The 22,199-nt window shown below is 40.1% G+C and overlaps 2 protein-coding genes across 2 annotated transcripts; both read right to left on the bottom strand.

The window, feature by feature from the left end:
* Positions 1-722: 722 nt before the first annotated feature.
* LOC135471889 (uncharacterized) lies at positions 723-4,440 on the bottom strand. The gene is made up of 2 exons (XM_064751307.1): positions 4,337-4,440; positions 723-1,987 (listed from the first exon to the last, which is right to left on the bottom strand). Exon 2 carries the CDS (start codon positions 1,967-1,969, stop codon positions 1,001-1,003), a length of 969 nt encoding a protein of 322 aa, XP_064607377.1. The 5' UTR covers positions 1,970-1,987; positions 4,337-4,440; the 3' UTR covers positions 723-1,000.
* A 4,947-nt stretch (positions 4,441-9,387) lies between these two features.
* LOC135470767 (uncharacterized) lies at positions 9,388-22,150 on the bottom strand. Its single transcript, XM_064749807.1, has 9 exons — positions 21,971-22,150; positions 20,310-20,418; positions 19,371-19,540; positions 17,747-17,945; positions 14,280-14,752; positions 13,473-13,500; positions 12,749-12,841; positions 10,942-11,087; positions 9,388-9,752 (listed from the first exon to the last, which is right to left on the bottom strand). Exons 1-9 carry the CDS (start codon positions 22,148-22,150, stop codon positions 9,528-9,530), a joined length of 1,623 nt encoding a protein of 540 aa, XP_064605877.1. The 3' UTR covers positions 9,388-9,527.
* Between the last annotated feature and the right edge of the window lie 49 nt (positions 22,151-22,199).

The following is a 22,199-nucleotide window of genomic DNA, read 5'->3' as shown; positions in this document are numbered from 1 at the left end:
TGATTTTTTTTTTATTTGATTGGAATTTTACGCCATACTGAAGAATATTTCACTTATACGACGGCGGTCAGCATTCTGGTGGGAGGAAATCGGGCAGTTCCCGGGGAATCCACAATGCCATGATGTAGTGAGAGGAAAGCGGGCAGTGCCCGCGGGAATCCACAATGCCATGATGTAGTGAGAGGAAAGCGGGCAGTGCCCGCGGGAATCCACAATGCCATGATGTAGTGAGAGGAAAGCGGGCAGCGCCCGCGGGAATCCACAATGCCATGATGTAGTGAGAGGAAAGCGGGCAACGCCCGCGGGAATCCACAATGCCATGATGTAGTGAGAGGAAAGCGGGCAGTGCCCGCGGGAATCCACAATGCCATGATGTAGTGAGAGGAAAGCGGGCAGTGCCCGCGGGAATCCACAATGCCATGATGTAGTGAGAGGAAAGCGGGCAGTGCCCGCGGGAATCCACAATGCCATGATGTAGTGAGAGGAAAGCGGGCAGCGCCCGCGGGAATCCACAATGCCATGATGTAGTGAGAGGAAAGCGGGCAACGCCCGCGGGAATCCACAATGCCATGATGTAGTGAGAGGAAAGCGGGCAGTGCCCGCGGGAATCCACAATGCCATGATGTAGTGAGAGGAAAGCGGGCAGTGCCCGCGGGAATCCACAATGCCATGATGTAGTGAGAGGAAAGCGGGCAGCGCCCGCGGGAATCCACAATGCCATGATGTAGTGAGAGGAAAGCGGGCAGCGCCCGCGGGAATCCGCAATGCCATGATGTAGTGAGAGGAAAGCGGGCAACGCCCGCGGGAATCCACAATGCCATGATGCACAGAAACTATACACTGACTTAATACTGTCTGCAAGAAAGTAAAACACATTCATTTTACATGTACTGTGATAATGCGTTTTACTATAGGGTCTCGTGATGCAAAGCCTGCATCAATTAGTGTGCCTGGTGACTTCAGAGACTTGGCTTAGAGGTGGAAGACAGGAATCTTTTCGTCACTGAACTAGCTCCATCTTCGTGTCGCCATCTCGTTCTTCGCTGCCATCGTTACGTCTGGTAGCCTCGGCCTGCCTCAAAGAGCGTCGGCACAGGAAGATTACGATAAGACATAGGGTTGGTGAAATAGCGAAGTCGGAGAGAGATATGTGCCAAGCCAGTAGATGAAACGAGGCACTGTCACCGATGGTGTCGACAAAAGGCGTTGCAAACCGAAGCAGCTGAGTAACCATGTGCACGTGGAAAAGAATAAATAAGAGAATGGCCTGGATTCTTTCTATTGAGTCCGCCATCTTGGAACGCTGACGTAGACACGCCCACGTCAGCAGGACAGCGGATATCAGTGTTGACGGAAAAGTGTAGCCAAGGAAGAACTCCGTCAAAGCTTGTGAAAGTCTGTCTTCGGAATCCAAATAACACACTTGCTGCGTCCCAAATGAGAAATAAGTTACGTACTTCGCATTAAACCAGTGCCAAATACACGACAGGAACGTCATCAACCAAACAGCCGTGGAGGCCAGCAATGGCGCCACAATCCGCACCCACTGACGTGATTCCGTCCATCGCTGACATCGCCTGTTTCCTAGTACAGTCATGAGACCGGCTAACGCCAAAAGGTACGGCCTTGTGAAGTATAGAGCCGACTCTATGTATATCAAAGCGTGACACCAAAATTCTCCCAACGTCCAACTTCTCCGTGAGGTGAAGACCACGATAGCCCTGAAAGTTAGGTAGAGGATGTTCGCCAGACACCAGCTGGCCAACACGATGAAGAACGGTGTCCTCAGTCTCCGGATGAACAGCGGACATGACATCACTAATAAAGACGTCAGAATACCGAGAGATGTGAAAATGCCGACTATGATGTGACTGGTGAGTTGTACGGTATTCGGATCATCGTCTTCTTCTAAGACGTACGTGACATTGAAAGTATCAATGTCCAAATCTAGGAATTCTTCGTTTTCCATATTTGAGCTGAAGGTATTCTGCAATAAATAATAATGATAATAACAGCAACAACAACAACTGTGCTTTGTATCATAAAACTTTTCACCGTAATTAGTGTAAAATGTAAATCGCTGGTTACGACAAGCTAAAGCACTTGGCCCAGTTTTACGAAGCTCTCCTAACGTTACGAGCTCGCAACTACAGCGAACGTGAAAGCGGCCCCAGGTTCAATGTTATTATCAGGCCGTTGGCCTGCGAATGAGATTGTGTGTTCGAACCCAGCTTTTGTCCGGCTTCGAATGTAGCTTTGTGTCATAAGATATAAATCAGGTGCTTTTTGAAGGATGTTGTTATTGCGAGCCCATGCTTACTTGACAGAAGAAACAGATTCTGTGCCTTGTAGGCAAGAGTAATAAAAGACAAAAAGACAACAAATCATATAACCTGAGTTATTTAGGATGAGGGGTTGAAACAGACCTAAACGGCCAGATGCATTTTTTCCTGAAGTGCTAGGGAACTACAAATCAACATGAAATCTTTCCAGGCCGTGCACGGGATGCGTAATGTTAAAGTAATCGGTAACAAGATGTCGCGTCACTCGAACCCTACGTACATATGATTAAAAATCAATAACAAAAGTTCCAGAAAGCAATAAGTTCGTGTAACGTAAGCGAAAACACCTGCTTCCTCGTATTAAGGAATTACTGGCGCCTAATTCTTTAAAAATGATTACATTACAGCGCTTTCTGTTGTCTTTATGTGTCCGATTTTGCTTTTACTTTGAACTGCTATATTTCGGTTGTGCAAAGATATTTTATCTATGCATATATAATTAACGCTATGCTTTATTAACTTCCTATGGAATGCATTATTATTTTCTTTTGAACACATAGCTGTTAAGTAAATTTATGTGATTAGTGATTTACGCCGTACTCAAGAATATTTCGCTTAAACGACAGCGGCCAGCTTTATGATGGAGGAAACCCACGACAGGGCCAGGGGGTAACTTCTGTTTCAGAAAAGGCTCGACAGGAAATTGTCAGGAAGTAACAGCAGGTTTTGTGTTGCAAAATGACCGCTGTTAATTGTATTACAGTTCGACATTAAAAGTTACTTGAGAACCAAGACTGTGTTGATGGATCATGGGAGAGTGAGGCTACGTAACAATAACTGTGTCCAGTGCACTAGCTTAACGAGTACATAGTACTATTAATAGAGTACATATATGGCCTCCCACACTGAATATGGCACGTGTACTTGTGAATATGCCGATAGCCTTATCAGGTTAATTATTTCAGAGATGTACAAATCACTAGATTTTGCTATAGTTTCATCGATCGGCAGCCCAGAATATAACATATATGAATGGATGTCGATCGATGGTAACGCATATAACATCTATGGAGACCTCGCACATCCGGGCACTTCACTTGCATGAGTCAGTGGCAAGCTTACAATGAGGGAAATGACCAAGTATTTAGGTCGCGGGCATTCGGTCAATTATGCTTTTACTCTCTGCCACAATTAAGCCTCATTCGCGCAGACACAGAGGTGAAAATCTTGTCAAAGTAGCATGGAAGTTAATACATCCTTTAACACAGCATCATAAGTTCTAAGTTGACGTTGATTGTTCTGTTGTCTTACACACTATAATTCCAAGTTATTATAAGGTATATAGTTCTCGGAATATCTTCCATTGTTCATTTTCCCATACCTTCAAACCTGTTCTTATATCTCATCTGCTAGCCATTGTTGCGAACGTCCGGATGTACGTGGACTCGAACTGGACGATATTCTGAGAAATACGGTTGATAATAACCGGAAATCATAGTACAGAATAATTCTTAACAGCATGTGTAAAATGTGAACTCCAACAAAATCTAGAGTTCTGAACTTTTGAGGCAGTGAAGCTGAGGTTAGCATCCAATGATATTTAGACAATATTATAGCTCCTTGTCTGCGCGAGCAAAGCGTGTAGGCGCGAGTTAAAAAAAAAAAGGCCATATAACGACAGGCTTGTATAATACCTTAACTGCCTCAAACTTCGCGCCGGTAATAGATAATCACTTATGAATTGGCGTTACCAGATTTTCGAGGTGAAAGCATGCATATAGGACTAGGCCTATATATAATCCCTGCTGTACATCTATTGCATAGGCCTATATGCGGACGATACTTATAGTAAGCACGGTATGCAACTGAGGACCGAAAATCCAGTCTTGTTTGTGGTGTTAGAACATTTCCAATGTCCGAGATTTCCAGTGAAATGCCAGCGCCGGTGGGCAGAAAGCCTAAATAGGTTGCCTTTCAACCATACGAGCGTATGTGCGTATGCATGTACAATTGCCGTTTTGTACATAGGGCTTAATACACGTGAAAGAACTCACCGTTATATCTTCGCAATTCAGTCTGGTTGTTTGACCGTTAAGGCTCCAGGCTGGCTTTGTGGACTTGTCTTTGCTGCTGAATTGCTCCTCTTGAAGCGAGTGAGCATACCCTTTGTGGTACATAGACCCGTACACTGAACTCGAACACTTATCCGTGGTAACCCCAATAGCAGCTGGATGGCTGTAAAGTCCAGTCGGTAGAGGGCCCGCGCTATAGCTGGTTGGTTGACCCCAGATAAAGTAACAACAACAAATAGACCTCTGCCTCTCCCTGGCTATCGATCAGGCCCCAGACACAGGCTGTGTATGTTGGGTCAGTATAATATACTTCAGGCGGTGCTGCCACCAGCAAACTCTTTAAGTGTCAGCAACGTTTAACTAAATTCTCGAAAACCTGAAACCTGACACGAAACAGATTTTATCTGGAGATTAAACAGTGTAATAGAACTTCTTTCCTTGGGTGATGCTAAACCATCACCAGATGTTGGTAGTTTATTGTAAACTCACGGCTTGTTCAACAATTTAAATAGAAAACCAGTGAGTGAAAGTGCGGGGAAAGTTTAGTGGGTAGAGCCCCAGGCAGCTGTCTATCTATTCCATAGCGCCACAAATGAAGCAGACCAAAGTGAGCTACTCAGCTTCTCACATTCCTGGTATGATTCGGGATGAAATGAAAATCACACCCTGGCTATTTGCTGTCATAAAATCTTAACTGTTACCCTAAACTAGTTTTCACCTCTGTGCAATTTCGGGAAGCTTAAGCCAAGGAAAGTTTACAAATGCTAGTATATATATGAAACAAGTTATATTCCAACCATCGCTCTACTATTTAGGATATATATGTACTCAGTGATGAAAATAAGCCGATATATTCAATTAAAACACTATGTGTAGCTGGAATACTAGGCCTATCTATAATGATTGCAATACATCTATTGCATAGGCCTGTATACGGACCTTACTTAATCAGTGCGGCATACAACTAAAAAAAAAGATCCAGTCTTGTATGTGGTGTTAGAACACGGTCCGAGATTTCCAGCGAAATGCCAGCGCGGGTGGACAGAAAATGTAAATTTATTTATTTATTTATTTATTTATTTGATTGGTGTTCTACGCCGTACTCAAGAATATTTCACTTATGCGACGGCGGCCAGCATTATGGTGGGAGGAAACCGGGCAGAGCCCGGGGGAAACCCACGAAAACGTAAATAGGCTGCCTTTCAACTATATGAGCATACGCATGTACAATTGCTGTTTTACATATGGAGCTTAATACACGTGAAAAAACTCGCCGTTATATCTTCGCAATTCAGTCTAGATGTTAGATCGTTAAGGTTTCACGCTGGCTTTGTGGATAAGTCTTACTGACTTATTGACTTATTGCTGAATTGCTCCTCTTGGAGCGAATTAGTGAGCAGACTCTTTGTTTTGCAAAGACCTGCACACTGAACGGTAAAGCTTATGTGTAGTTACTTTAACGACAACTGGATGGACATAAAGCCTAGTGGATAGCGAACCCATGCTATAGCTGGTCTGTTGATCAGTTGAAATCGTGTACATGCGCGCACACACACACACACACAAAACAATAAACTTTTGTGATTCATTGCACGTTCAGTAAAGAAGAATCCGCAGACTGTAGCAAACTGATCATGGAAAGGAGATTGTTAACATGACTTTTAGGGCGACGAGATGGAACACGTGCTGAAAAGCAAAGATATTCAGTTGATGCACCCAGTCATTGATTTAACTGGGGACCTCATGGATATTCTTTTAAATATAGTGCATTCCTATCGCAAAATTTTAGGTTAGAAATTTGAATTTCAAATAAAAAAGTTTTTTATATGTATATGTGGAATTTTGGTTAATTTATTGGCTTGATTTCTGAACGTTGGGGTACGACACTTTATCCATGTAAATCATGTATCATTGATGCAGGTTTCTTAAGCGTCAATTTTACCAATTTTGCCTATCTGGCCAATAGACCAGAATAAGTTGGCCACCTTCACGCATTCGTGGTATGATTCAGGAAGAAATGGAAATCACAACCTCGCTATTATCGATGATAAAATCTTAACTAGAAACCTGGCATAGTTGATTTTTATATACATCGAAGAACAAATAATAACAGTATGCATGTGTCCGAATCTTCAGTTTTATGTCCCGATCAACAGGTACAGTGAGAGAAATGTTTAGGTCAACTGGCTCAAAAATGACAAAAGTGAAATACTCCTGGGAGCTTTCCGACTAAAGAGAATCGTCAAAAATAACCAGACGGGTTTCATAACTCAGATGATCTGGTCATGTGACTTTTTTCTTCAGTTTTTCTGAGTTGAATTAACTCAATTGTACAGCTCAGATTTTTGAATCAGGGGACCCAAACATTTCTCTCAGTGTATAGTGTAAATCGATGCCTTCTCGACGAATTTTGAGTGTTTTTGTTTCTGCGCAATTCCGCCATATTTGGACTCGAAATCCCGCGCAATAATCAATTCCATGTCAAATGAAACTATGATATTTTGCCTATTCAGACAGTTTGAAGTTAGAATATGCCTTGTGAAGATAAATATGACCGGTGTCGGGCTCCATGTGTATAGTGATAGTCGGCTATATGTAGCTTGGGCTCCGGAAAGTACAAATGTTATGTAAATTAGAGGTCCTACTTCTTTAATTTGGATTTAATTATTTTATCTTTGGTCGATGTTGATGTATATGTAGAGAAATATATAGGGAATAGGGAAGTAAAAGTCCTCAGTAATGAAAATGTAAAACCTTTATATTTCAGAATAAGCGCTATAGTACAGAACGGAGAGATTTAACATCTACAGAAATTTTGGGATACACTCATAGCAATTGTGTTCTGACTTTAACTAAAGCGAAGTAAAATTACAATATACAGTATAATATGATGCAAATTTTGGTGTAATTTCGAGGTTTCTTGGTGGCTGTTTTGGGGATGTGTCAATGAAACGTAGACCTCCATTCTTGGCTAGACATGCGTGGCCCCAAATACACTTGTGTAGAAATCTAACACAACAGCTTGTGTTGTTTTCATTTAATATTGAAATGTGTTACTTCAACACGTTTTATATAATTGTGAAGTACACGTTTTTGTTACAAAAAAATAAAACACAAACTTGTGTTGAACCAAAATGAGGTAATTTATGCAATGCAACAAAGCTTGTGTAGTTTGCAACAAGTATTGTGTATAACATCCAACACATCTTGTGTTAATTCAAATATGACACAAGGCTTTTGTTACAAAGAACACAAGTTTGGGTTCATACAACACAAATGTTTTTTGTGTGTGACTTGTATTCATTTAATGTTTCTGCCTATTATTAAATCATAACAATTGATCGTACATAAAAAGCAAGCACCGCAAATTGCTTATTATGCAAGGACGTCGTGTATTTACAAGATACAAAGCCTCTACATTGGCCATTATCAATATGAATAGCATTTAAGAACGCGTAAACATTGTAATTGAGGTTTGACATTATAATTTGTATATACTGAAAGCTGCACCGAATGAAAAGTGGTGATAATTGGGGGTCATTTAATGTGATTAACATTTTAGCCAGCATATTTCTGACCACAATTTTAGCAATTACCCAAGTAGATGGAACACAGATTATATTCGTCATTGTCATATAGCTCTGGGCTGGCCCCAAGTCCCCTTCATTGGTGGTGGGTTTGCCTGACCTCTCGCATCACAAAGCAGCTGACAGAAAATGGCAGTGCGATTTTGTGAGTCAGTTAAATGTAGTATATGGGATTCCAGATATATAGAGATGCCGGGATGGAAATATAACAGCAAAATGCACTACCGTTCACACGGATCATACTATAGGCGTCCAAACAAACATTCATATACCATCTGCATGTCAGCCACAATTACGGACGTTGTGGGGGAATACTAGGCGCAAGACCATGCGATGTCCAAAACAACGTTCAACAGAAACTACTAAAGAACTGAGAAAGTATTTAATGTAAAAAAAAAAAATTAGGACGGATTTCCTGCAAAGAGAAGCCTCGGTCAACAGTTTTCAGTGATGACGGAAAAGGCGAGTGAATCATGCAGTATCTATGTTGTACCATGCTAGGTCACAACCATGCTTCTTAACATTTGCGTTTTAAGTCAATTATGTCGAATAAAAATATTTAAAGATTCAGGGTTAGCGATCCAGATGTGTGTAATGTTTGCAAGACCGAGAAGACTGGTGTGTACGCGGTACATTGCTCAAAGACAAATATCCAGGCAGAATTTTCAGTATTTCAAAGATTGGGGAAACACCCATTCCACGACACAACTTACTACATCCTAGAAAGTTTAGCCTTAAAACTATTGTCAGATTCGGGGAATGGCCACACGGCATTTGTGTGTTCATTCATTTATATATTTCACTATATGACCACCGTGACCACGAAGCGATCTTGGACATAAGCCAGACTTCTAATCATTAAATTTTGTAATCCTGGTATTTTACGTCTGTAGCCGTTGAGATTTGCAACACAAGTGGCATGTTCATCGTAGATAGAGAGGTATTCGATCTGAGTGTTGTTTAGTATTGTATATAGGGTAATACAGTCGACTTTTGGCAAGTATCTGACAAACCACGACGTATATAAATTCGTATACCAGACTAATGGGAGACAAGTGTTCATCTACTGCCCCAAAGGCCACTTGAGTGTCCCTGGCCCTTATTTTATCAACAAGGTCCCACTATGGATGTATAGGATAGAATCTCTTCTACCTCCATGACCCCACGAACAGTGATAAGGAAAAAACTCTATACATTCCGTGACCAAGGGCAGGGTTTACACCCGCACCTTGTGTGGCCTAACGATTAATAGCCAAGCACATGTAACCATTTAGCAATTAAGGTTCTGCTCTATATGAACATCGTAAATTCTCACTGAATGAAAACACTATGGTCATAATTTACCCATTTTTAATAAAGCAAATCATTTATTAAAAAGTCATAATCACAGTTTGATATTCTCTTTTATGTTCATCGTTATTAGTACTGTAAATGTTAAACCAATACCCTGGTAATTAGTGTTTACGACTTACGTCTTAATTCATACAACGGTACTTGCGAATTTGCATTTGTCATTACATTTTATTGTGTTTTACCCTATATAAATAAATATTAATATTCACACTATGAATGTAAACGGTACTAATTTAGGTTTGGATTCTCCGTTGATTCGTCGAGTAGGAATCCACTGACTGGCGATGCTGGCTTCGGCCGGGTTGAATGGAGAGTACGTGCGGTAGACGGACCTGAACCAAACATGGTCGATAGAGTCCACCATACCCTCGGCGCACATTTGGTCCCCAATTCTTGACGGACCTAGCCACAGACGCCTGTCTCACTCTGTTATAGTAGTCGTCCATAACCTGTTTGACCTGCACAACGCAAGACAAAAAGAAAAGTTAGCGAGCTGAAACACCGAAAAAAATCTATATACGACATACAGGTGGCACTGTGTCCAGGGACATATATAAGCTTACAGATATACAATAGAAAATCCCACCCTCCTCTGCTCTCAATGCTTATAGGGTCTTGATAACAATTAAAGGTCGACGTCGTTCACTCGTATGACCGTTTGCACTGTTTGTCAAGACAAGACCACATGTCTGCCAACAATAAGGTGTGCACATCTGCACGGCACATGTGGGGAAGATGCTCAGTAAGTTGCCAAAGGTAAGTGGTTTATATATTATTCCGGGCACTTCAGTTTCCACCAACTATAAAACTGACCGTAATAGTGAAAAATAACTAAAAAGGCAAAATAAAAACAAATAAATAAATATATAAATAAATACGATATGAATTTATTTATCCCACCGCTGTTTTAGATGATTTAATTACTATTACAGTCGGCACGGTCTAGGCGTGGGGGAACACTAAGAATACGCAGTTTTCGAGTTACGTCATTTCAACAGCAGAGTGACGTCCTATTGCAAAATGACGTCGCCACTTTACGGCACGGTAGGGCTAACTGCCTATTTATAACATGGCACTGATCGTGTTTAGATCAAAGTACCGGGATAACATCATTATTTTTGCAATATTGGGAACCCAAATCCATTCAAAAACATGATTCAGAAGATCAGTCTGCTGCTTTTTAATTAGTACTCTATGTTCTATATACGAACCCATGTTAAAATTACCAGATTGGCCCTACTGTGCCGTAAAGCGACGACGTTATATAACAAAGGGACGTCACTCTGTTGTCGTAACGTCATATCTCGAAACCTGCGTATTCCCCAGCCACGGGACAGGAAGCGTCAAAAAATATGCCGTTCATATAAGTGCGATAATTGTCTCAAGACAAGTCACGAATTATGTGAATACACAACTTCTGATGATATATGCAAGGAATATAATTCGTCAGATGCATTCAGGTGATCCCCATCAAGGGTGAGCAGATTTTCTAGCGCCTAGTGGGTCTGACAAGCTAGTTTAAGGCTTCTTATGGAGGCAATATAGAACAGAATAGTTTTACATCAATAACCCGGTTTGGGCGCCCAAACTAGTGACACCCAACTCCTGAATATATATATGGAGTCCAAAATCGGCCAATATAAGTACCTTTTTTCTGATTCCAGGCAGATCATCAATGGTGGGTTCGTGGTATTTGTACTTGACGAATAGCTCCGGGGCGTCGACCTTGTCCTTGGCAGCTTTTGGGGGTCGCCAGCTCCAGCCTCTTCGGTATTTAACCTCCTTTCGCCCAGCTACACATGGAATGGCGATATTTCACATTAAGCGAGAATAACTGTTACCTGACACTGTATAGCGGTACACAAAGGACATACTATAACAGAAACCTGTCAGTGTTTGTGATTCATTTTTCTTTACACTGCACGTGGCATTGCTTTATCCAAACCTTCAACTGATCTGACCGTGTAGAAGACGCCCGCAGTGTAAGAAAAAAAAAACGGTAATGTAATAATTAATTACATTATGGGTGGCACTTGCTATATAGGCGAAATGTAACAGCATTACATCAAGTGTAGCAATTAATACCAATATATATACTCACAAAAATTAATCTGTTAATCTGAAAATCCGTTGTCTGACTGATACTAGAAGTTATTCAGTTTTCTGTTAGCACAATATTGGGTCATGTTCAACATGATATTCTGTTAGTTTAATAGAATCTTTATCATGAATTAACAGAATATGTGTGTTATATTTCAACGCGTACAATAATATGTTGATAATTATTACACCATGAACAGAACTATATCCACGATATGGCAATGCTGCACCATGGGCTTCACGTGCTATGCCCATATAATGGAACAATGTTTACAAGTACATTACTGGTAGCCAGTTATACCCATAGTGTAACAAGTCATCATGTTATCACACCTCATACGAACGTATACAAGCTGCCTAACTATAACAATTATATTAAGTTATTATAACATAACATTACAAATAAAACTATGCATGTTAAATTCGAGCTGATTTCCCTCCGTTGGGTGTATACTTCGTGCTGAATGACATGATAATGCCTCTCTAAGCACGAATTCAGACCTTTTCCTGGGGATATACATTATATTTTTCTTTTCAGTCATGTTTTCTATTGATAATTTCATCTCAGGTACATGCCCAACGCAGGGAGATATGGCAGAATTTAACATGTATAGTCTCTTTTGCTTGCATATGCATTGTAGTTGAAAATTCAGACGTGTGATGCTAGCCCTGCCGAAAAATGTAACTGGATTTAACAAACAGTGTTGATTTTTTTTTTTGTCTTTCTAAAAACAAACAACCTTCAGTACCATCAACACATGTATAGGTTCCAGAACAAAAATCGGTTTATTTAGGCGCCGTTTCGTTAGAGTAAACAGAGGATTTAAATAACCCTTGCCCTGTCGTTTACTCTATAGAGATGGTTTTTTAAGTATAAGTTGATGGAAAAAAGAGTCACGGTCATAGAAAATCAGTTTGGATCTTCAAGATAACTAGGTACACATACAGTACAAGGTTTACTGAAATTGCTTAAAGGTTAAAAAAAAACAAAAAAAAAAACAAACAAAAAAACATCGTATTTAAAGGTCTCTAACAAAATTTAACTTTCATAACCCCATATGACCTTGATACAAGTGACCAGGTCCTAATGCCTCCATGCAGTATTTGGTAAGTTTGGTAAAGGCAAACCGTACAGGCGGACGGGCGGACGGATGGTCTGCAGCCAATCGCCTCAGCAATACCAATAGGCCAATTTTGGCCCTGGCGTAAAGCTTTTTTTATCTTTTGGCCCAAGCGCTTTCAGCATGCCAGATGCGCTATTGAAGGCGATACTCAATACTGAAGGCAATGAACCAATGGTATACCCTCGTGCCAAATATCTGCACGTGCCTAAAAATCAACCTGTCATTCTTACCTTGGTTGGCGGCCTTTAGTTCCTCACCAGGGGAGATCTCCTGTCCCTGATCGGGGACCTGCATGCTGATGATGACGTCATCCTCACTCACATCTGGGACAAGAGAGGCATGCGGATGATTTTTTTTTTTTTTTTTTTGGATTGGTGTTTTACGCCGTACTCAAGAATATTTCACTTATACGACGGCGGCCAGCATTATGGTGGGCGGGAAGCATGCGGATGAAGATTTACCAAAAAGAATAAAGTTGCAAATGCATCCATGAGAATAGCGTGAAGCAGAATTTAACGCTAAGCATGGAATTAATGTCATATTTGTTACTGACTACTGAGATTTTTATTTCAATTCAAGAGTAGGTAAAAGACAGCATTACAATAAAGATGTAAATCTTAAGACCAAGCACTTGCTCGGTGCAGGTGTGTCCTATAATTTATAGTTTATACAATCGAGCGATGCAGCAACTTGCGGATGGTCGTGAGTTTCCCCGGGCTCTGCCCGGTTTCCACCTACCATAATACTGGCCGCTGTCGTATAAGTGAAATATTCTTGAGTACGACGTAAAACACCAATCAAATCAATAAATAAATAAATAAAAATATGATGTGCATAGTTTAGAAAAAGCTAATGTATACGTATCAACAGAAATATAGGTTGAGACATAAATAAATAAATAAATAAATAAATAAATCGAGTGACGGGTATTAAAAAAACCACAGACACTTTTACCTGTTTTCGGTTTCTTGTCAACGCCAGCCTAAAAAAAAAACACATCAATAATTGTAAATATTTAAAAATTACTACATCTTTAAGATGTCTTTACCAGAAACTAAATATGATATCGACATGTTGTATATTAAATAATTTCCCACCATTTTTAAACAGAATAAAACACATTTAGTAAAACTATCATATTTCACTATATATTTGACGTGAAGTAAAATACCGCACTTAACATCTTACAAAGAGTACTTAAGCACTACATGTCACCGCAAAATATTCAAAAAGATTGGTCGCTTTTCATTGGATAAGATTTAAACATTGTGGGACCTTGCAAAATGCAAATCGTGATGAAAAATATGAAGTTCCAAAGATTTTGTCTATGTTTAGAAAGATTTTAAAAAATCTACGAAAACAAAAATGTTTTTAGTCACAGTTCACTCAGTGTCATTTAAGACATATATAGTTTTACCATAAGCGGTCTTCTCTTTGAACACTTTATTGCATCATCTCATCCACAAAAAAAGGATAAAAAAGCTATTATTTTCTGGAAAAAGTCAATACAAAATAACTATACCTTTTCTAACATACATGGGTTCGTTATGATACTTTTATTATTATTTATATGCCAAATGTATAGCCACATAATAGCGCAGCCTTTATTTGTATGGAAAAATCCACTTGTTGGTGTATGATTGCACTGCATGTACAGTGAGATTGATAGAGAAAGGGGCTCTATTCCATTCGGATGATGCCAATGAACGTTTCTGTTTTTTTGAAAAAAAAAACAAAAAAGAAAGAAAAAAATATGTGTACCGATGTGCCATGTCCCGGCTGTGCAGCGCCTATGACTCTGTTTCCCTCTTTGCGCCTTTTGGTATCCGTTTTTTTACTGCTCTGATGGCCAATTGCACTTGGTCGGGAGATCCCATCTGGTACAACCACTGGTTCCCTCGCCAACCAAGCCTCCTTGCGTTTGGCACGACCCTCTTTTTTCGAGCGCCTTTTTGTTGTTTCAGGGGGCATGTTCAACGGTTTGGAATACGGAGAATCTTTGTCCTTCTCATCTATAGAACCTGCCAGCATCTCTAAATTCTGGTTGAGCTGTCGACTGGTGAGGCCCTCCAGGCGAGCGCCGGCAGTGTAGTGCTTCAGAACATGAGGTAAGTGGTATGTCGGCGGTGGCTTCTCTTTGGCAAAACGGTTGATCGCCGAGTAGAACAAGCACACGCGTTTCGTTAACGACGCTAGCTTGGGGTTTTTTTTCGACTCGTCGGAGCTAATTGAACCTGTTGAAGACAGAAAATATATATTCAGACTTAAGGTATACCATATAATGCATGAATGAATCAATGAATAAGGTAACATTTAATCCCACAACATTGGCCATTTTCCATCCATATCGCGGTGAGAACATATTAGAACAAGGAAATCATGAAAATGGTAACATCCTAAAATAGGAAGAAACAGACAACTTTAATACCAGCTATGAAATAATAATAATAATAATAATAATAATAATAATAATAATAATAATAATAATAATAATAATAACAACAACAACAACATTTAAACTTCGACGATCACATTAAATATAATTTTTATACGCTAACCTGAAAAATATCATTATAGTTCTTAAACAATAACTTTAAAATATCTTTCAAACATTTAAGTACAGCATCATTAGCAATGCTGTGCTAATAGCCACACGGAACACATGTTTGGGACACAGTGCCCATCGAGAACACAGCTGTGTTTTTAAAGGATACATTAAAAGGTACTATAAAATGAAGAGTATGGTTTTAAGGAACATGAAGAAGGTATGCCATAAAAAAATGATAAAAACTTCTAGATTTCTTTATATTTCTTCTTGTCAATGGTCAGAAATATTCGAAAATGACCTCATTAATTAACATACTGGAAACATGAGGCCAGTTTAGCGCTCTCCCTCAACAAAGTTTTGACAGATATCACCGATGACGTCACCACAGCAGGCTACTTAATGTCCGGACTGACCTCTACAGCCTTCCGAAAATTTTTGTGCCTCAAGAAGAAAGCTGGTAAACCTTTTCGCAGTTATACATGTTTAACCACATCATATACCACGTATATCAAGACAAAAATCAGGCGTTTAGTGTATCCATTAAACCATGTCGAACTATTTTGCTCACCAAACCTACAAGTGATGGAGAGCTTTAAGTAAACTGCCTTTCACACTAAGTTTGCCGAGAGTGCTGAGACGTTGGAGTCATAGACTTTCCACTCCAGAGATCCGACGGGTAAGGTGGCTCATATACGACATTTTCCTTTTTTCTAACTTTTGTAACTTTTTCTTAGGTTTCCAGTTGGAGGTTTTCACCCAGGTGAAAACCTTTTCATCCAGGTGGAAACTAACGTGATACCAAATGCCTCGTTCTGGTCCAAATATGGCGGAAAATCGTGTTCATCGGGTACATCTTGTGATGACAGATAGCAGATAATTTCGTTTATTTATCTACATTCCATTGTTGTTTTACGCCGCACTCATGGATATGCTGAAGTTTTTACGTGTTGTATTTCATCATCATTCTGCCCACGGAAACGAGAACGAGGCTTCTTGCATCACGCGAATTTCCACCTGGTGAAAAGGTTTCCACCTGAGTGAAAACGTTTCAACCCAGGTGAAAACCGTTTCCACCCAGGTGAGAACCGTTTCCACCCAGGAGAACAGCCATGTGGAAACCCAAGAAAAAGTTACAAAAGTTAAGAAAAAGGGAAAATGTCGTATATGGGTCAACGTAGACGGGGAACCACATACAGAAGGCGTTCAGCAAAGATACTTGCGTAATTACTAATTTGCAATTTTCCCACCAGTGTATGGTGCACACTGAAGGAACCTTTCCCCTCTAAAGTACATCAGCTGTCAAAGCTGTCCTTGCAGTTAGCTTAAAAGAAAAGATAATACTGAACCAAATGTATATATGCAGCAACAAAGTATCTCACATGAGGTTTAAAAAGTACATCTTTTTATTTCTGTGATGTTGCATACCCGAGATAATGCAAATCGAAGGAAGAAAAGACAGTCGAAAGCGCCGCCATGTTATCAGTTTTAACCAGTGAGGCACGAGCTATTTCTATAACCCGTGGACGCGTCTGTTCGCATATTCTCGTATATCACACAATTAAGAACGACACATTCCGCACAAGCTACAATTTGTTTCATTCGGTTTACTAAGCATTCTGACTTTTGGACTCTTCCTTTATTAGTGCTCTTCTTTTGTCGCAAGTTGTCGTTTAATGTGCTTCTCTTTGTGAGGAAAACATGTCTTCATCTTTCATCACCAGTATTTATACCTTCATGTTCTTCCAACATACGGCTCGCTACAGTAATATGGCGGAAATTTTCGATGTGGCGCCAGGCTACTAATCATTCATTCATCTCAACATGCCACAATGTCTGTTAATTATAGCTCCGAATGGCTGACCATAGACACTTTGCTTGCTCGTGGTTTTAGCGTCTTTTTAAGCACTATCATGAAGCCTATTTAGAGTACTTCCTCTCTGGAACGCTATATACCGAGGACAATATAAATGCAGACTTGACGTCTCACACAGTTATCGGATAGACTGACACTGGGCCGACTAGTAAGTTTCGCCTGTTCCCCAAGTGTTGAGCGTACAGCGAGGTAAGTAACAAAGTCACTGACTGAGGTATAACTAGACTCAAGACAGAAACCTTGAACTACAGCTCATGAGACAGAACTGACCGTATACTGACTTATTTGATTAAATCCACCTGTACCCTCCATCACATTTAACATTTGGATATTCTCTCAAATACGGCTCCTGTATTTAACTGCAAATTTAACTGCTCTTTAAAAAACAGTCGGTCTTCATGGCTGTCCGCTGGTGGGTAAAATTTTTGACATCCTGTCTTTTAAGTTATATGGCCTCCTATATTTATTTAATATTGGCCATTCATATAACGAGGGACCTGGGTGCAAGCAGACACAAAATCTTCTACATATGGGGCAATCGTATCTATACTCTTCAATGGGGTTCACCAGCTCTCGACAAAGGGAAGCAAATCTTGCAACTCGTAAAACAGCAGTGTTCTTTAAGTATTTGAATAACATAGTCAGCTATGTCATGATTACTGGTGTTTGTACTGAAATCAGTTATATTGTTATTGAAGCAGGTGGAAGGCACTGGTGTTTTGTGAGATACAAGATTTACTTCCCTTGTTAGAGGGCTGGAGAAACCTACTGCGCTAGGTTTCGTTGTTCTTCACATTCCACACTTACTTTGTTCTTCCTTATCCACGTGGCTCATCAGATACAGGAACTCATCAAAGGTGATCCCGCCGCTCTTGTCTATGTCGCCCTGCTTTAGAATAGTTTCCACTTCCTCTCTGGTCACCTGGCTGTCAACACGCTTCAAGCCTTCATTCAACTCATCCACATCAATGAACCCACCGTGGTCTTTATCAAGCAGGTCAAAAATCTAAAAACATGAAGACGATCAGGCGGTGCATGGAATGTATAGCATCGAGGATGGTTTTCGCTAGATCTGAAATACGTCAAATATTCGAGAACTCTATAATGTTTTAATGTTTCTAGTCGATTTGAATTAAAAAAATAGTCCGTGGAAGCAAGATCCATTTTTTGTAATGAAATTTTACTCCTTCTTTTCAACTATTCACGTCCGATTTATTTATTTATTTGAGTGTGCCTTGTATAACTTTATAATCAAGAATGTTGCACTTGCACGATGTGTGCACGATGTATGCACGATGTATGGGTGGAGGAAACCGGTATGCCCGGCGTAAACCACCGGCTTTTGCAAAGCACTGAAGAACTTATTTATTTATATGACTGATGTTTTACGCCGTATTCATGAATATTGCACTTGTACGACGACGGCCAGCATTATAGTGGGAGGAAACAGGGTTGAGCCCGTAGGAAACCTACGACCATCAGCAGGCTGGTACCAGACCGTCTCACGTACGGCCGAAGAGGAAGCTGCATTGATGGAGAGGCTCCTGGCATGAACACCACCTTGGTCACGGAGGCCCCCTTGATGAACTTACCCACAAGTGACGTACAGATATGCATAACATATAAGTTATATTCACACATGCCGGGTCACACGAGTGACTGCTTATTGTAACCAAGGCCCCACGAACAGCGAAGGTGGGGAGAAAATTTCAGGACTGGCTGTAATAGAGTGGTATTTCATAAGCGTTATCTACTTCCAGGCTGAAGAGAATTTCCCTTTAGTCTAGTGGTAGAAGCGTGAACGATGCAGTAATCATTATACGTCCTGAACTCCGGTGAATAAATATATTTTCAAAAAAAAAAAAAAAAAAAAAAAGCGAGGACTCCAAACCCAGAGATCTCTAGTTCAAATCTTCACAAAAATGTACACATGACGTCATCGACTGTCAAATATAACAGTAATTGTATATATAGTTAGTAATTAGTATATTCAGAAATGTAGAAAAAAAAAGGTTGAACGTTTATACAGTTTTTTCTTTGTTCTTGTTAGCTTTTCGTTTCACAGTTGGTTGTTTCCAATGCAAGTTGGTTTTGTACGTAAAACTGGACCGCTTCTGTAACCTAATGGTTAGAGCGTCCGTCTGAAAGTCAGGAAACCCAAACCAGGTTCGGGTCATACCAAAGACTTTAAAAATGGTCCATGCTGCTGCCTCGTTCGGCGCTCAGCACTGAGAGCAAGGCTAGTTGGCCCTATATCAGTATAATGTGACTAGGTGGGGGTCTCACGTCTTGTGTCTTCGGCATGACACTTCAATGGCGACAGCACTTTGACGGCATGACTTCAGTATAAGACAATATATGCGCACCTAAAATATGGTTAAGTACGACGCTAAACCCCAAGCATAGATATACATACGTCAAACTGACATACCTGTTTAAAGGCTTCAATATGTTCCTCCGTCAGTTCCTGTAACCATGTCGGTGGGACCTGGTCCCATGTCCGAGGCAACTGATCCCCTGACGGTGGCACCTGGCTTGACTTGGACGGTTCAGAAGACGTCTGCTCCCGATTCATGTTGACCAGTGCGCTGTCCATATCAACTGGTGGACCAGAAATGACAGGGGAGTTAATGACAACTAAATGTATCGACTGGTCGATTGATTGGTTGGTGTTTAACTCCGTTTACTCAGGAATTGATGTTCTACTTACACAAGGCGGTCACATCCATAGAACTTGGAGCACTAGCATTTGGTCGGCAACTTTAGATCTGGGTATTAGTTACCGTATTTCAGAAATGTAAGCGAATAATGGTGGACTGAGCTTGCTCCCATCGGATTCGCACTGATTGCGCGAGAAAAAGTACATCAGGGAAAGCAAAACGAACATGGCTATATAAATGGATATAGGCCTGTATTTGTGTTTTCCGGTATGTGCAACCAGGATAATAGACATATAAAAAGGTCGTTTGTTCGTATATGTTGACCATATATTATAAACGACATCAAACCTTCATCTACGTAGAATTATTTTTTTTTTGTCTTTTAATTATCAGTTTGCAATTTTGTTTTTAATTTGCAATCTACACTTTAATCTAATTTTTGACGATACCTATTATTATTTTGCCAGAATATTGTTATTTTGAAAATGGCATAAATTTAAGCTGATGCTGAAATACTGAATACCAAAAAAATCTCTTTGCTCGGAGATACGTAACTATTTAATGCATGCTGAAACATCTCCTTGTCCATACATGTCTTTCCACAGGCAAGTCGTGGATCGCTATGTAAGCTGGTCACACAGCTTGATCGCCTCGCTGTATGTATATTTTCCATATTATAAAATAAATACGTTAGGAATCCTTAAACTCACGTTGTGGCGCTATTTTGGCGACAGAGATGGGCTTCACCGCTGCATTCCAGGCGACTTTGAGATGAGGAGTTTCCGACTCTGTCTCCGGCTCATTAGACTCCGGCACGGGCTGATAACAAAGAAGTATGAATTAATTCGCGTGCCGATACTCTGCGATAGCAGAGCTATCCACTCAGACAAAAAATGGTTTTGTGTATTTTGAACTGTACTTTGCGAAGCAAGCTAGTATATACGTCGTTATTTCAACATTATGAAACATTTTTGTGGAAAAACAAAACAAAAACAAATATAAAAGTCAAAAAAATCCCCTCCCCCGCCACCCCCCTCACGCACACCCCCCAAAATGAAATTTAATACATTGGCTGTGAGAATGTGATTTTTAATTTTAATGAAAAATGACACGTCAGTAACGTGAGACTCGTTAACGTAAAAAACGTGAGAGTTGAGAGGCATGAAGGCTTAATAGCTACAAGTTAGTTATATGGGGGTGGGGGTTTAAACCATTGGGTCAAATTCTGTGGCCAAGGGGACAGCATAGTGCTAAAGCAGCACAATGACCTTGTATTTCTACATATACAAAATGTACACATATGGTAATATGACCAGACTGAGATCGCTACGAGGGCCTGTGCCTGTGCACACAGGGCTTTTGTGTATACAGAAAATATACAAGATGTGTTGCACTCAAAAAATTAATAAAATTTTAACAGAAAGCCTGTTGTCTGAGTGATGCTAGAATGTATTCTGCTACTGCAGCAGATTGCTCTGTTAAATATTACACACATATGTTATATTAATTCAACACAGAAGATTTTATTAGACTACCGTGATCTTATGTTGGATGTAGCAGAGTATTAGGTTATAATAACAGAATACATTCTTGCATCACTCAGACAAAAGACTTTGTGTTAAGATTAACAGATTAATTTTTGAGTTTACCATTTGAGGCAGTAACAAGTATTGGTTTTAAGTCTTTGGTATGACCCGACCGGAGTTTGATATAGGATCTCCCTACTTCGAGGCGATACCATTAACCACAGAAGCGGTCTGTATATCTGTGATACATTGCGAGCTACGACACAAACACATTTGTACAGAAGGGTGCACATTTGCTTTCTGAGAGAACTCTTATTCAATGTAGACGATGTTCCCGGGGCCGCCTCGGTTCCGAAGGCTCAGCCTTTCAGAAAGCCAAAGAAGCCTTTTAAGCAATTTCCGGTGAGATGAATTAGAATTAAATACAGTATACTGCATATTTTCATTGGGATGGTAAAGCAGCTTAGCCTATATATACGTAATCACTTTACCTAAGCCCATAGGCGTCGGTTCAAGGGGCCGTCTGGGCCGTTCAGATAGATTCAGAAATATGACATAAAGCCTCGATTAAATATATATTATGATGTATGAAGTTACATAATCACAGATTATTACATTTGATAATTTAATGAGTGTATTTACAAAACGATCATACTATGCTATCGTTTAAATTTCTCGTATAACTTAGTCTTAAACAAGAACAAAACATACAGGCCTACTTTAAAATCAGGGGGCTCTAAACATGTGTTAGTAAATTTAATAAATAATATTAACTACAAATGGCATTTAATCATTTCTGTTTTGTTTGTTTTTATTTTTTTTTAACATAAGATACATTTGTTTACCTTGTGGTCTTCACCAACTAAAGTCTTCGTCAGGGCAGCAGTGTGAAGTTTCTTTATAATTGTTTGGGCATTGGCAGGTTTGGCGTGTCCACCATTTCCAGTGCTCTCCTGCCTTTCACCATTTCGGGTGTGAACGCCAAATCTGCCCCAACCTTTGCCGTTATCCGATGTAGGGGCCATCTAGGCGGTTTGGTTGTCTACATTTGACAGGCAGTTAGAGCGGGCTCTC

Source organism: Liolophura sinensis, chromosome 7 (genome assembly GCF_032854445.1).
Source record: "Liolophura sinensis isolate JHLJ2023 chromosome 7, CUHK_Ljap_v2, whole genome shotgun sequence".
NCBI classification, from domain to species: domain Eukaryota; kingdom Metazoa; phylum Mollusca; class Polyplacophora; order Chitonida; family Chitonidae; genus Liolophura; species Liolophura sinensis.
The sequence above is the reverse complement of the archived record's forward strand: the minus strand, read 5'-3'. Positions and strand labels throughout refer to the sequence as shown.